Raw genomic sequence first — 15847 nt, 5'->3', positions numbered from 1 at the left:
TGTATATATATTCATATATATAGATATATATATATATATATATATATATATATATATATATATGAAAATATATCCCTCTATATATATATACATATATATATATATATATATATATATATATATATATACATATACATATATATATATATATATATATAGATATATAATTATATATATATATATATATATATATATATACATATATATATATATATATATGTATTCGTAAATATAATTATTTATTTATATATCAATTTATATATATATATATATATATATATATATATATATATAGAGTGATATATATTTATATATATATATATATATATATATATGAATGTTTATATATATATATATATTCATTTTTATATATATATATATATATATATATATATATACAAGCTGAAATACAAGCTGAAATAAAAATTTTCACCAACAAGTTTAAAAAACCACAGTGATGAAGCCTTTAAAATTATAAAATATTAACAGCGAGAAAATTAACTCTTCCTTGGCGTCTCCTTTGAACATAATAAATATTTTTGTCAAAAAGCCCAGAAATGCAAAAGTTTCTAAATTTCACAATATTCTTCCTAAACAAATTGTGTAAGCCCTGACGACATCACTCAAAAAGTTTAACCAACAGAAAAATTATTGTTTCCTTCAACAAAACAGCGAAGAGATCTCTCAATAATGAGGCGATACGAAAATGATACATTGTAAAATACGAAAAAAGCGAACCATAACAAAAAGGGATAAGTTGCACTTTTACATTTTTTTTTAATTTAAATTGAAAGTCAATAAAACCATAGCTATTCATTGATATCAGTTATTAGGTTATTTTATTTGTCAACAGTTTGTCACTGAGAACCTTAATTACCCAATTTTCAGCGTTTAGCATACGACAACAAAAATTAATTACAAATAAATGGCAAATGTAAAAAAAATTTAACCAATTCTGCAAGAGAACGGTGTCGCAGACCTTAAAGACATATGTTAGGAAAGCAAAAAGTACGTTCAGTTACAATTTTTGTAAAACTTTTTTTAAATTTAGAGTGTTAAGTAATGTGACAATTTGCCATAGAAACAAAAACAACAGCAAAAAGGGGCAATTGCACAAAAAAAATACAAACTTCTGTATGAAAACTCGTTGTACCAAAGCCAAGAAATCGTTATTTTAAAACAATCCGTCGTAAAAATAGTTTGTATTTTATTTGAAAGATTGTTTGATCTGTATTTATCGATAAAAATTTAAATTAAATACAAACAAACAAATACTTTCAATGACAAAAAAGACATTAGTTAACAACCAAATGCATGTCACTGTTTCACCTATACCTCAAGCACAAGCCATAAAATTTTTGAAGGGTTGAACTTAGTAATACAAGTGCAAAAAGAGTAACAATTGAAGGAGAAACACAATAATTAATCTAAAGTTTACTAAGACTCTTCTTCAAAGCCATAAAAACCATTAGTTTCTATGAAAACAAACTCTATCTACATTCGACCGCATTATGTCGAATATGGTAGCTCTCTTTAATGGAGTCGTCAGTCAAAATTCTGTCAGTAATTAACATTAAAAATAACAAAGCAAATTATTTTGAGAAAAAAAAGGCAGCACCAAAAGAAAAATTAAAAACTTCGCGATTGTAAGAACCATGATAATATCAAACCTATCCGTGATTTTGCTGCGTGCACAGAGAACTGTCCAAGCGTTCCAATGGTTTCAGAATTAGACCAGTTGTTAAGTGAAATACTTCAACTAATAAAAAAAATGATGCTCTTCGTATAATTATTGAGTTAAATTTTTAAAAAACAGCAACATTTTAATTCCAGAAGACTTTTACTTTTACAGGGCCTCGAGTTTCAATTAGCTCTCCTTTGGAATTCAGAGAGATTGTGTCAGCGCTTTCTTGGTCTCCACTTTCGGCAAACTTAATTAAATTGAACCAAAAAATCATATTTTGTCCAATTTTTGATGAAAAATGCCTGAATTTTGAATATGCTAGCCAAAGAAACTCAAATCAAACAATTAAGCAACGCTTTTGTGTCTCCAACAGTAACAATAACACTCTACTGCTAATATTTTAATCGTATATTAAACAATATTAGCAAAATTCTGCCAAATTTAGCAAAAATTACTGAAAATGTGAATAAAAACAGTCGAATGTTCACAAAACTTTAAACCTCGATAACTCAACTCCCTGCAAAAAATCGAAAATCAAAAAATTGTTTTAATTCCATATTCGAGCATACACGTGCTTTTTAATGATACCACTCAAAACTCTCTACGGTGAATATATCGATCGGCCAAAATGGTCTGAACAAAAAAAACCCATTTGAGTATGTAGTTCCTCCCTCCCCACTAAAGTGGGGGTCGGAACAATAAGGGTGAAACCTCGGCCCGGGTATGCTCCGATAATAAAATACACCTTCAACATCTTTGATTGATTTTTTCCGTATCAGCAACTTTGAGCCTAACGATTGAATAAGCCTGAAAGAAAGTTCTAATTTCTCTATGATCTTTAAATGACGACCAAGAAATCTTATAAATCATCTATGTCTATGATCTAAAACGAAATCAAAAAAGACTGTATGATGGGCTACCCGGGAAAGCTAGGAAAACATTTGACCGTGAAACATTCTTCAATGCAGATTCACAATTATAATTTTCTTGCTCACTTTAAACGTTAAGCAATTTTCGCTGAGTTTTTATTGTTACATATCAGTGACATGAAAACCTCATCAATCACATGTCGTTTCTCATGAAATTGTAATACGTGTAGAGAAGAAACTATAACAGCTATCCGGGAAAGACAACTGTCGTGATCTTTTTTTCAACTTCGTAAATAAAGGTCTGACCAGATTAAGAAAAGTATATAAACCTCAAGTATATACAGATTTGAAAGTTTCAACCGTCTCTTGAAAACAATTATTTTGGTTTCGTACCTGAAATCTTTGAAACAATGAAACTTGTTCATCTAGCTCTTTTCGCTTTTCTCGTGGTAGGGTTTATGGTCACACCTGAAGTCATGGTTAGTTAATTCTATCTCTTCATCGTAAAAACACATTCAATTGAGTTTTATCTTGCATGATTTTTGCGGGACTCTTGTAAAGTCTCGTAACTATAATAAGCTCTCTATGCGTCTCTTTAGAGTTACGCTCAAAGGTATGCTTTCTCTATAGTTTCATTTATTTTGCGTAGGTTAACAATGAGGACTAGATGTATTTTATTGCATAAGACACTCTGCTTCTCCAGGCGCCTCTGCGTCTAGGATGCCTAGACGTGTGAAGTAAAATTTTGAATCTATTAAAACGCACAGATTTCACTCATTTATACAGTTTTCATTGGTTTTTATATGAAAATTATGTGAATTATAAATGTGAATTGAGTCCTGATTTTGGTGCAAGGACCGTATATGATTTCCCGTGGGTTTCATTCAGGAATCCTCTATGATTTCTATGGTTCCATGCAAGGATCGTCCCAGTAAAAACATGTTATGATTTGTACCGCAAAATAAAAATTAGATAGTTGCAACTCGAGCTGATCCTTTAGGGTTAGTACGCGACTATTGATTGACCACAGCAGCAAGAGCTAACCTGCTTTTTCTTTTATCATAGTTTTTCCCATTTTCAAAACTCTAGCCTGAAGAGCTCACACCAGTGTTCTCAGAACCTTTATCGTGTAAGATCTGACAAACTTCTGACAAAAACATCTTGCTAGTTGCCTGTAATTGGATGCATCCTCTTATCAGATCTGATAAGATGTTTGTCAGATCTTACACCGTAAAAAATCTTTTATAAGATGGTACAGGATGAAAAATTTAGTCTATCAGATCTTACACGATAAAAATTCCGCCTGACGCAAAATGTTTAACGTCTAAGATCTTATCAGAATCTTATAAGATCTTGTATGATAAACATTCGGAAAGCTATGCCTCAACTTTTTGATACGATGTTTTACTAGATCTTATACGATAAAAAAAGAGCTTTAGGTATGGCATGTTCCTCAATTGAAGTCAGTTCACAGTTGCTTTTAAGCAGTCGCCAAAAAATTACAGCATGCAACATTGAAGTGTCAGAGCAGCAAAGAGAAAGTTAGGTTATATTGTCTTTTAAGACTTAAAAGAAATTATGAAAAAGACTATTCGGGTATCAGGGGTTTTTCTTGTATCAGGGGATTATCAAACTAAGTTGAAAATTTTTTTCAAAGACCAAATCATCTTGGACTGTGCTAAACTGAGCCATAGTACTTTATTGATACTCATAATAAAACTGCAGCCAAAATATAATCAACAAACATTTTTTGTTTCATAATTGGTTAGTAGCAAAAACGGGCAATTGCACAAAAAAAATACAAACTTCTGTATGAAAACTCGTTGTACCAAAGCCAAGAAATCGTTATTTTAAAACAATCCGTCGTAAAATTAGTTTGTATTTTATTTGAAAGATTGTTTGATCTGCATTTATCGATAAAAATCTAAAATAAATACAAACAAACAAATACTTTCAATGACATAAAAGACATTAGTTAACAACCAAATGCATGTCACTGTTTCACCTACACCTCAAGCACAAGCCATTAAACTTTTTGAAGGGTTGAACTTAGTAATACAAGTGCAAAAAAGTAACAATTGAAGGAGAAACACAATAATTAATCTAAAGTTTACTAAGACTCTTCTTCAAAGCCATAAAAACCATTAGTTTCTATGAAAACAAACTCTATCTACATTCGACCGCATTATGTCGAATATGGTAGCTCTCTTTAATGGAGTCGTCAGTAAAAAATTGTCAGTAATTAACATTAAAAATAACAAAGCAAATTTGTTCTCAGAACCTTTATCGTGTAAGATCTGACAAACTTCTGACAAAAACATCTTGCTAGTTGCCTGTAATTGGATGCATCCTCTTATCAGATCTGATAAGATGTTTGTCAGATCTTACACGTAAAAAATCTTTTATAAGATGGTACAGGATGAAAAATTTAGTCTATCAGATCTTACACGATAAAAATTCCGCCTGACGCAAAATGTTTAACGTGTAAGATCTTATCAGAATCTTATAAGATCTTGTGTGATAAACATTCGGAAAGCTATGCCTCATCTTTTTGATACGATTTTTTACTAGATCTTATACGATAAAAAGAGCTTTAGGTATGGCATGTTCCTCAAATTGAAGTCAGTTCACAGTTGCTTTTGAGCAGTCGCCAAAAAATTACAGCATGCAACATTGAAGTGTCTGAGCAGCAAAGAGAAAGTTAGGTTATATTGTCTTTTAAGACTTAAAAGAAATAATGAAAAAGACTATTCGGGTATCAGGGGTTTTTCTTGTATCAGGGGATTATCAAACTAGGTTGAATTTTTTTTCAAAGACCAAATCATCTTGGACTGTGCTAAACTGAGCCATAGTACTTTATTAATACTCATAATAAAACTGCCGCCAAAATATAATCAACAAACATTTTTTGTTTCATAATTGGTTAGTTGACCGTTTTTTACTTTCATGGGAGCTTGACTCTGTTATACGGCAATATTAAAGTCATTATGACATGTCTTATCAGATATTACACGATTAAAGTTCACTTAAGGCAGAATTTTTATCGCGTGAGAGACTAGATAAGATCTTACATGATGTAGAATTTCGATCAACATTAAATTAAATTTGTGTTGCTGATTTGTATTTACACCATTTCGTTAGATATCTCCAACTTTACTCTCTTCTATCATTCTTCGATTCGAGTTTCCTCCTCCTAGGTTTCATTAAAAAATATTATATCAGGCGTTTGCGGGAAAAAAAACCCAAGCAAAAAACTCTACATCATTTTAGATAGGAAATAAAACCCCCCACTTTACTATTAAAGAGCTACGCATTTAGCAGTTTGGCCCTGACTCGCAGGACATGGCCATGCCTCAGCCGCCAGTGAGACTTGATATGAAACTGTCACAACAAACGCAATCGAACAAATTATCACGAGAAAAATTCAATTTTAAAAAGGGGATTTATTTCCCTGGGGGAATTTCTGTGGGTTTTTTTCCGTAGCTTTTTTCCGTGGGGGTTTGTTTCCTATCTAAAGCTAAACGGGTTTTTTCTGTTGGGTTTATTTCCTATCTAAAGTTAAGTGGATTTTTCCGTGGGGGTTTATTTCCTAGACGAATATCAGGTCGCACAGATCGTTTCTTGCTTCCTGGTAGGATACTCGCATTAAACCAAGAAACTATAAACGGTCTTTGAATAAAACCCAGAAAATCATATATGATCATTGTGGAAAAATTCGGATTTAATTCACAATTCACATCTCACAAGCCTTCAAAAAACAAAAAAAAACATCTGTTTAGTAATATGAGACAGATTGTATATAATTGTATATAAAAGAGTGTAGCGATGAGAGATTTCCAACGTATTGGTGTGAAAACGTGTGTTTTTAAGTAATCAATTCTTTACTACACCAATTTCCAAGATTGTAAGAAAAGACTGAAGGCGTAAGAAGTGTGTTTTTCAATTCTCGTCCATCACTCATTTATTCGCTTTTCTCTCAATGTTCGATTAGAGTAGTGGTCTTGCGATGTAATAATTACAGATAAAAACTCTTATAGGCTGCCGACTTGAGTTGCGGGATAGCTCCTGAAGAGTGCGATCACGACTGGCCATGTTGCGATGCTTTCAACTGCGTGGGTACAGGAAACAATAAACATTGTGTTGCTAAGTGGTAAAAACCATCAGAGTTGTGACGGAAGATGGCAACTGTCGCTTCTACAATAATAATAATAATAATAATCATAATAATAATAATAATAAAAATAATAATAATAATAATATTATAATAATACTAATAATAATGATAATACAAAATCCACGCTGATGCAATACAAAACATTATTCCTTGTGTTGCTGAAATACAAAATGGCAGAGTGTATGTGAAAAAGAGGTTAACGGTGTTGGTTAATTTGTAGACGGGTGGTGGAAGATTTTACGATTTAATAATACATTGAATGACTTCGTGGTTATGGAGTTATTAGAGTGGTTCATGGTTGTGGACGCTGGATGTTTATAATAATTGAGGTATAATGAGTAATGAAATCTCTTAATTGACTATCAACATCGAATCCAGAGGTGAGGTTGTCGAAATATGATTCGACAATTTTTTGTATGGGGTTATCCCTCCCAGACGATAAATACGCGGTCTGGACCCAACTTTTTGGTCGCACTAATTCGTGTCGTGATCTGGCATCAACGAATCATGGTCGCAAAAATTTTGATGTGCACAGCTTATTTCGAATCATAGTCGAGTTATAAGAAGAGCCTGACAATTGATTAGTGATACGAAAATTTCAAAGTGAGTTGAAACTTGATACGCCTTGATAAGACCTGTATTATCTTGGCATCTCTTTAAGAACAAATTTTGCCAAGAATTTGAAACACCGACATTTTTTGGGCTTCCTGAGATATTGGAAAAATTATTGCACTTGACACATGTCAAAAAAGTTTGATTTAATACCTTTTGTAGACAAAACTGCAGCTTCAAAACTGCACATGCGAATTCAATTAGAATCAAGTCAAGACTATATGCTCAGCTTTTCAGTGCCCTTACACTTTGTTCTGGAAGAAACTGCCGACAATTTTTGAAGGTGATGAAATTTTGTATCAGTTTATTTTCATCAGTTTCCTGTTTCTTTTTAAAAAAAGGCCCTCAAGATCCATTGGTGTCGTTATTGTTTGAAACTTCTGAATAATCTAAAAGAATTTGCTTTTTTGATATCTAACTTGCAAATTAAGCCCGTTTAATATTTTGACTAACCAAAATAAAAGTAATTTGGTGTCTAAAGTAATTGATTGTTTGAACATCATTTTGGATTTTTTTCCTCAAAAATCTTACCTTTTTTTTGAAAAAAAACTAAAACAATTAGGGCTTTGCAGAAGCGCTCGCTAGTACTATGAGCACAAATTTGCTTTTTGAGATGAGAGAGGAGCTTGCTGTGTATTTTGGTATCCAAAAATTGTTGCTTTTCAAACTTAGTTCTGCTTCATTTTTTTAAACAAAATTTAGCACTATTGGAGGATTCATATAGCTGTTCTGCTCACGAGGAAGTTCTAGTGAATCAGATTAAAAAACGATGGTTATTCCGAAGCTTTCCAGTGAGGTTTGGCTATCTTGATATATCGTTCAATAGAGTGTTCTAGCACTTATTTTTTGACAAATTTGCATATCTTCAACATGGCCTACAAAATTTTTACCTAACCTTAATATTTGGTTACTGAGCACACTTTATGCTAAAAGAGCAGTAATCATGTTGCGTTAATTTTAGTACCGTGGCGTTTTTATACAATGGGTTTAGAATAGCACTAATTGTTCCGACCCTCTTGTGGGGGGAGGAACTATATACTCAAATGGTTTTTTTTGTTCAGTCAAATTTGGCCGATCGATATATTCATCGTAGAGAAATGTGAGTAGTATCATTAATAATCCGTTCCAGTGTAGAATTCAAAATAAAAAAGATTTTTTTGAATTTTGTTTTTTTTTCGACGAGTTATCGAGGTTTGAACTTTTGTTTGAACAAGTGATATTTGGCATGATTTTGCTCTCTTTTAGTGTAATTTTTCTTCAAATTAAGATATTTTCTTTAATATAGTTTTTCGAATTTACATTTTATGCCACAAAATGGACCAATTTTGTGTTCTAATAGAAAAAAAGCGATAAAAAAGACTAGTTTTGGTCTCACAGGCAAGTTCACTATAAAAAAATTCGAAATCTATTTGAGAGCTCTTTTTTTTATAAAACGTTTCTCCTTTTTTGCTTTTTTTAAGTCACCTAGAGACGAGGCACTTTTTATATCGGGGTTCTAATAATGACAAACCTCCTTTACAGTCAAATGAAGCCCAATGAAGAAAACATCGTTTTCAAGGAATTGCTCATGTTTTTTCTTGGCTTCGAATATGAGTTTTCGTAAATTTAAGTGAAATTTTGAATTTCTTTTTGAAGTTTTACTAATTTTTTGGGTTTCTCTGGCATGGATGCATTAACTAACAGTCCAATATGTTCCATATTGAGCATTAAAAGAACATATCTAGTGCTTTGAGGGGACAGCTAATGGCTGTTAAGACTTAAAAAATTATTTTTCGAATTTTTTTTATTATTAAGGAATCATACACTTATTATCGTGAATTGTTAGTCAGCCCTCGTCCTTCCTACTACATCCAAATTCAATCTGGTTGGCGGTTTTATCTTCCAACTATTGGTTATATGACTTCAATGACACAAGATTTCAAAAAATTAAACAACTTTTTTATATTTTCATACTATTGGTTACTTTTGAAATCTTATCACATTATCCAAATATTGATAGACCCCATTGGCGTAAAAAAGATGTTCAGTGGATCACAGATGAAAATTCATAGAAAAATTTATGGTTTAAATGGCTTCGACGCGTTCTTCTCGCACTTCACTAGTGATATTTTGGTTTTTGCCTGTTTTGATGTTGTTTTAATAGTCATAGGACTTATTGTGATGTTTCATTTATTACCTATGCATGACAAACATAATTTCCTTCCCATCGGTGCATATTTCAGCGTATTTATTGACTGCCGTTGAAAGCTATTGAATTTAATGGCTGTTAAGAATTTAAAAATAATTTTTCGAAAATTTTTTTTGAACACTAACAAATTTTAAAGTTTTCCTTTGAGCTGTTAGTCAGTGTCAGTATTGACAGGAAATAATTGGTTCCCATTGCAAGCAAACTTAATCTGGTTAGCGGTTTCATCTTTTAACTATTGGTTATACGACTTCAATAACTCAAGATTTCAAAAAAATAAAAAAAAAATTTTTGGATATTTTCGTATTATTGGTTAGTTTTGAAATATTATCACATTATTCAAATATTGATAGCCCTCATTGGCTTAAAAAAGATGTTCAGTGGATCACAGATAAAAGTTTCATAGAAAAATTATGGTTTAATAGGCTGCGACACGTTCTTATAGCACATTTCTACTGAATTTTTGGTTTTTGCCTGTTTTTGTTGTTGTTTTAATAGTCATAAGACTTATTGTGATGTCTTATTGAATACGTATGCATGACAAATATAAATTTACTCCCATTGGAGCATCTTTCAGCGCATTTATTGACTTCCGATGAAAGCTATTGAATTTTATGCCTGTTAAGAATTTTAAAATAATTTTTCAAAATTTTTTTGAACACTAACAAATCTTAAACTTTTTTGGGAACTGCTAGTCAGTGTCAGTATCGACAGGACCCACTTGCTTTCTACTACAAATAAAATAATCTGGTTGGCAGTTTTATCTTCTAACTATTGGTTATATAATTTCAATGACACAAGATTTCACTTTTTTTAAAATTTTTTGGATGTTTTTGTATTATTGGTGACTTTTGAACTCTTATAACATTATCCAATCATTATACACAAGAATCAAATATTATTCTAATCCAATTGACTTAAAGACGACGTTCAGTGGATCACAGATTAAGTTTTCAGAGAAAAGCTAATGGTTTAATTGGCTTCGACACTTTCTTTGGTTTTTGCCTGTTTTTAATATTGTTCTCACAGTCATAAGACTTATTGTTATGTCTTTTTAAAGATCTACGCATGACAAACATTTTTTTTCTCCTAACGGGTTATATCTGAGCTTAGTTATTGAACTCCGTTGAAAGATTGAGTTTATTGGCTGTTAAGAGTATAAAAATAATTTCTCGAAAGTGTTTTTGAACATTAACCAATCCTAAACATTTTTTCGTGAACTGTTGGTCAATGTCAGTACCAACAAAATCCTGTTCCGTTATACTGCAGCCAAAACTAATCTGGTTAGTGGTTTTATCTTCTACCTATTAGATTTAAATCTTCAATGCCACGAGGTTTTACATTTTTTTCTAAATTTTCGGGTATTTTGTTTTATTTTTGGATTGTTTTGAAATCTCATCACATCATGCTACTGCTGATTATCCACATTGTTTTATGAAAGAAGTTAAACGGTTCATAGATAGTTTTCAGAGAAGAGCTTATGATTTGATTTGCGTCGACATCTTCTTCGGGCACTTTTCTACTGAAATTTTGATTTTTGCCTGTCTCTCTTTTTGTTTTCATAGTCAATAACTTGTTGTAAGGTCGTATTGATGGAATATGCTTGGCAAATCAACTTGTTGTCATATAATTTAGCGTAGTTACTCGCTTCCGTGTAAAGCTAATGAATTTAATGGAGTTGATAATACGTGTTTTCTCGAAAATTTTTTGGTTCTAATGTATTTGATCAAGTTTGTTGATTTTTTGAAAAAAAAATTATGATAAAACAGAGAAATGCTATTTAATTTAAAATTTAATTGAAAATAGAGGAGTTTTTAGTGAAAAGTTCATTTCATAATGCCATCGAAACTTTTCTCGCTCAATTTTTTCTTGAATTTGCTGTTTTTGTTCTTTTGGTAGCCGTAAATTGCTGAGAGGTCTCATAGGCTTGTAATTGAGGATTGAACGAATGATGTCAGCCGAAGCAGTCAGTTTATAGCGAATAGTCTTAAATTTATGATGAAAATTTTAAAATATTTTCAAACTTTTCAGTTTTTGTTGTTCTTTTCGTCAAACTGTAACTTATTTTCATCAATGAGAGGTCCCTTCCAATTTCTTGTATTTCAATAAAAAACATATCTATTGATATCTTTTGTCACTGATGTTTTGTTTGTTGTACGATATGCGTTTTTCTGAACGTTTATTTAGTGGCCAAATTTTATGTTTCTTTTTCCCTTCTATCAGAACAATTGCGTAATAACAGTTCCCAACACTTTCTTCTGGCACTTTTCTACTGAATTTTGGTTTTTGCCTCTTTTTGTCATTGTTTTCACAGTCATAAGACTTATTGTGATATCTCAATAAATATCTCTGCATACAAACATCTTTTTTCTCCCATCGGGTTATATCTGAGCGTAGTTATTGAGTTTCGTTTAAAGATTTTGAGTTTAATGGCTGATAAGAGTTCAAAAATAATTTTTCAAATTTTTTTTGAACATTAACAAATCCTAAACTTTTCATCACCTGTTGGTCAATGTCAGTACTAACAGAATTCCATTTCGTTCTAGTGCAGCCAAAATCAGTCTGGTTAGTGGTTTTATCTTCTACCAATTAGTTATAAAACTTCAATGCCACGAGATTCCATAGTTTTTTTTATTTTCGGGTAATTTTTTTTTGGATCCTTTTGAAATTTTATCACATCATGCTACTGCTGATAGTCCCCATAGGCTTGCAATTGAGAATTGAATGACTGATGATAATCGAAGCAGTCAGTTTATAGCGAATAGTTTAAAGCGAATTTTTCAAATTTTTCAGTTTTTGTTCTTTTCGTCAAAATGTAATTATTTTCAACAATGAGAGGTAGCATACAATGTCTTGTAATTTAAAAAAATAAGATATTTATTGATAGTATTTGTCACTGCTGTTTTGTTTGTTGGACAATACGAGTTTTTCTGAACCTTTATTGAGTGGCCAATTTTTGTGTTTCTTTTTCCCTTCTTTCAGAACAATCGCGTAATAACAGATCCCAATGGTTTTCAAATGTGGCCCAAGTAAGTTTGTTTAATCTCTCAGTATAAATCCTTCAGCCGAATTAGTAGAAATACCAATTGAATGAAAAATACATAATATTCAGTTGATAGCTAATGATCTTAATGGTAGCAATAGTTTGTGTTTTCGCAAATCGTTGGAAATATTTTGAGTTTCTCTTTAGTTCGTTTCTATGGCTTAGTCTAATCAAAGACGGGTTTTTGGTGTTTTAATTTCTTTTTTACTAAATTATCAAAGACCATTTTTTTAAAAGCTAATGAATTTTAAGATTTTTGAAAATTCTTGTTGTAAAAAAGTTGGTTAATTTTTAAGTTTCGCCTCACTGTTCGTTCTTTTTGTCGACTTGTTACCTAGTCTCAATAAGAAAAGTTTCCATCTGCTGTATAGTTAGGAAAAAATTAACTTGTGTAGGTAAGGTTTTATTTGACAGCATTTTGACGTTTTTACTAGGTGCTTTTAGATTTAGGTATTCAGTTTTTGCCGTGAAATTTTTGTTTGTGCTAATTTTGTTTTTTTTTACTCTTAGTCTCTTCAATGTTAGATCACGTTGGAGCTGTAATGAGGCATGACATTATGTAATTTAATTAGTAGATAGGTTGTGTAACGATTGTTTTAAACTCAAACATCTATTTTTGTTATCTCTTCATTTGGTTGACAATTCAGTCAAAAATCTAAATGAGCTCAGGTCGGAACATCATGTGCGAACGCACATTAACGAGCCGCCTTGTTTATATATATTGTGCACTAACCGGTTTTCTTATACTGATCGTCTTTGCTTGTTTATTTGACACGTTGAATGGTCGACACGTTTGTTTATGGTTGAAATTCTTTCTACTTATCTCGATTGACATCAACTCGTTAATTGTTCCATTTTTCAAATAACAAAAAAAATCATCCTCCATAAAGACATTGGAATTTCTTTATTCTAAATACGCATACTGGAGTCTATGTGATCTCAGCCTTAACTCCTTAAATCAAGCTTATCCCTGGCAAATTATCCTAGAAATTTATCTCCCCGCAAATTTTCCTCAAATGTTAGCTCATTCGTAATAGCGGCCCATATGGTCCAATTTCTCAGTCCTTCATTTCCTCATACATTAATAACGAATGTTTTTGATTAAAATCGAACATGACAACAGGCGAGGTGAAAGTAGAACAAGAAATGCTTGAAAAGAGAAAATAGAAAAGATTTTCTCAATTGTGAGTTCTTATTAATTTGTTTTAATTCATTGAGCTAATATGGAATTTTTCGAATACAATGAAGCAACCTTAACAGAAACAGAAGTATTTTTTGAACTGTATTTCTCATGAAAATTTTGATCTCATCTGATATGGTAGAAAAAAACTTTGTAAAATATCTTAAAAGATACTTAAATTATCTTAAATGATTCACTAAAAAGAATGCTTCCCAAAAGGTGATCTTATACGATACAATGCAATATTGGTCGAAGATCTTGACGAGGATTTGCATTATCGAATGCAGGTGGTGAAAGAAGATAATCTTGGGCCAGATATAGGATTCGACAAAGAGCCTGGACAAGAGTCTGATCCAGAACCAGAACTGGCGCCAGAATCAAGAGGTCCAGAGGTGATGCAGCCGTCTGTACCTCTGTCAGAACCAGGACTACAGCCACCGTCAGTGCCTGGAACAGAGTCAGAGATAGATCTAGAGCGAGAGCCAGAGTCAATGTCATTGTCAGAACCACAGTCAATGTCCGAGCTAGAGCCAGATTCAGAACAGTATCAAGTCACTGTTCAGAACCAAGTGACAGAACCCTACCAGTTCAGTGCTGAAAATCACCCAGAAAATTTTGATCAATTTATCACAGGAGATCAAGTGACCGCACCTCACGAGCTTAATCAGGAAAACTTCACAAGACCCGACAAATTTTCAGATAGACATCTAGCTATGTTTTATCAGCCACCCGGTGGAGATCCACAGTTGGCGGGATCCGGTCAAACTAACACTGATGAGCAATATGAAGATGAAGGTCATTTGGGTACGGAATTCAAAGAAGAAGAGACAGAAGAGGAGCAGTTCATTGCACAGGAGAATGCGGCAGAGACAGAACCCTACCAGTTTGAAGGGGGACAAACGGCTAGACATAATCGCTTCTTCGATAGTCAATTAGCTCAATTTTACAAATCTTGAGGGGGAGCAAAATTTCTGACAGAAAATGACTTTATTCTTGTTGCAAAATAGTGCTCATTAAGAAAACGGTCAGTTATATTTTCATGATTACGGCTAAGCGATTTTAGCATGGAATACCTGCTGGATCGCGGAACTGTGTATATCGGACTGCCGTAAATATCGGCCAAAACTCTTCAAAAAATCTTAAAATAAAACTCCTCAAACAGAGTAGACATAAGTAATCAAAGAAACTTTTAATTTATAACGTAACCGTTACCCAAGTTCTAAGTATATTTTGGAAACTAAGTCGATTTGAGACAACGAGAGTTTTGTCATATTATTGGGAACTCAGAGTGAAATCTGTTAGGTCTCTCCACATGCACATTATCAAGCCAAAAAACAGGGGTCGTGCTGACTGCTAGATTTTCTGGTACTGATTATCAATCAAGAAACGTTACCCTATGATTTTGTCTATTTGTAAAGAAAAGAGTGGCAAATGTCTGATTTTTTGTCGATAATGACCGTTGCTATGTAACCCAGGTCTATAGGACTCATGAAGACTTTCAAAGTCTAGTGGGGAGGAGGGCAATGTTGACTAAAATTACACGGTCGAGTTTCCTAGTTAAAGTCGAGCTTCAGTATTCTTATGCGTCGAGCTAAAGTCGTTTCATAACAGAATAGAGTCTAGCATGCTCTTTTCATGGGCCGAGTCTTAAGTCTTTCCATAACCGAGAAAGTCGAGTTAAAGACTTTTTATAGGTCCAGTTTAAGTCTTTTCAAGTGTCCATTATTAATTTTTTTCATAAAAAACAAAGTCGAGTTAAAGTTTTTCGTGGGTCCATCATTAGCTTTTTTAATAAACAACACAGTCGATTGAAGGTCTATTCATGGGTCCATTGTTAGTTCTTTCATAAACAACAAAGTCGGGTTAAAGTCTTTTCATGGGTCCATCACTAGTCTTTTCATAAATTGGTTTGAGTGTCTTAGCTATTCACAATTATTTCATGAGCTCTCTTTGCTCTCCAAGACCACGAAAATGCGAGACCACTTTGCAGCGCAAGAAAAAACCGAGGCTCTTTTAAACGGCACATCAGAATTAGCTTCCTAAGAAATGGCACGTGAAGGAACAGTTGATTTAGTCAAAGGGATTTATTGAATTAATTTA

General features: G+C 32.4%; 1 protein-coding gene and 1 long non-coding RNA gene across 2 annotated transcripts in view; both read left to right on the top strand.

Moving 5' to 3' along the window:
* LOC142340069 (uncharacterized) overlaps positions 1-15019 on the top strand; it is a 22445-nt gene extending 7426 nt beyond the window's left edge. The window contains exon 3 of the mRNA XM_075390477.1: positions 13968-15019. Coding sequence (XP_075246592.1) covers positions 13968-14703 — 736 coding nt within the window. The 3' untranslated portion in view covers positions 14704-15019. The remainder of the gene's footprint in view (positions 1-13967) is intronic.
* LOC142340068 (uncharacterized) lies at positions 2793-7074 on the top strand. Its single transcript, XR_012759048.1, has 2 exons — positions 2793-3032; positions 6591-7074. It is a non-coding gene; the product is annotated as an uncharacterized LOC142340068 (long non-coding RNA).
* Positions 15020-15847: the final 828 nt, after the last annotated feature.

Source organism: Convolutriloba macropyga, chromosome 5 (genome assembly GCF_964194025.1).
Source record: "Convolutriloba macropyga chromosome 5, txConMacr16.3, whole genome shotgun sequence".
NCBI classification, from domain to species: Eukaryota; Metazoa; Xenacoelomorpha; order Acoela; family Convolutidae; genus Convolutriloba; species Convolutriloba macropyga.
The sequence above is the reverse complement of the archived record's forward strand: the minus strand, read 5'-3'. Positions and strand labels throughout refer to the sequence as shown.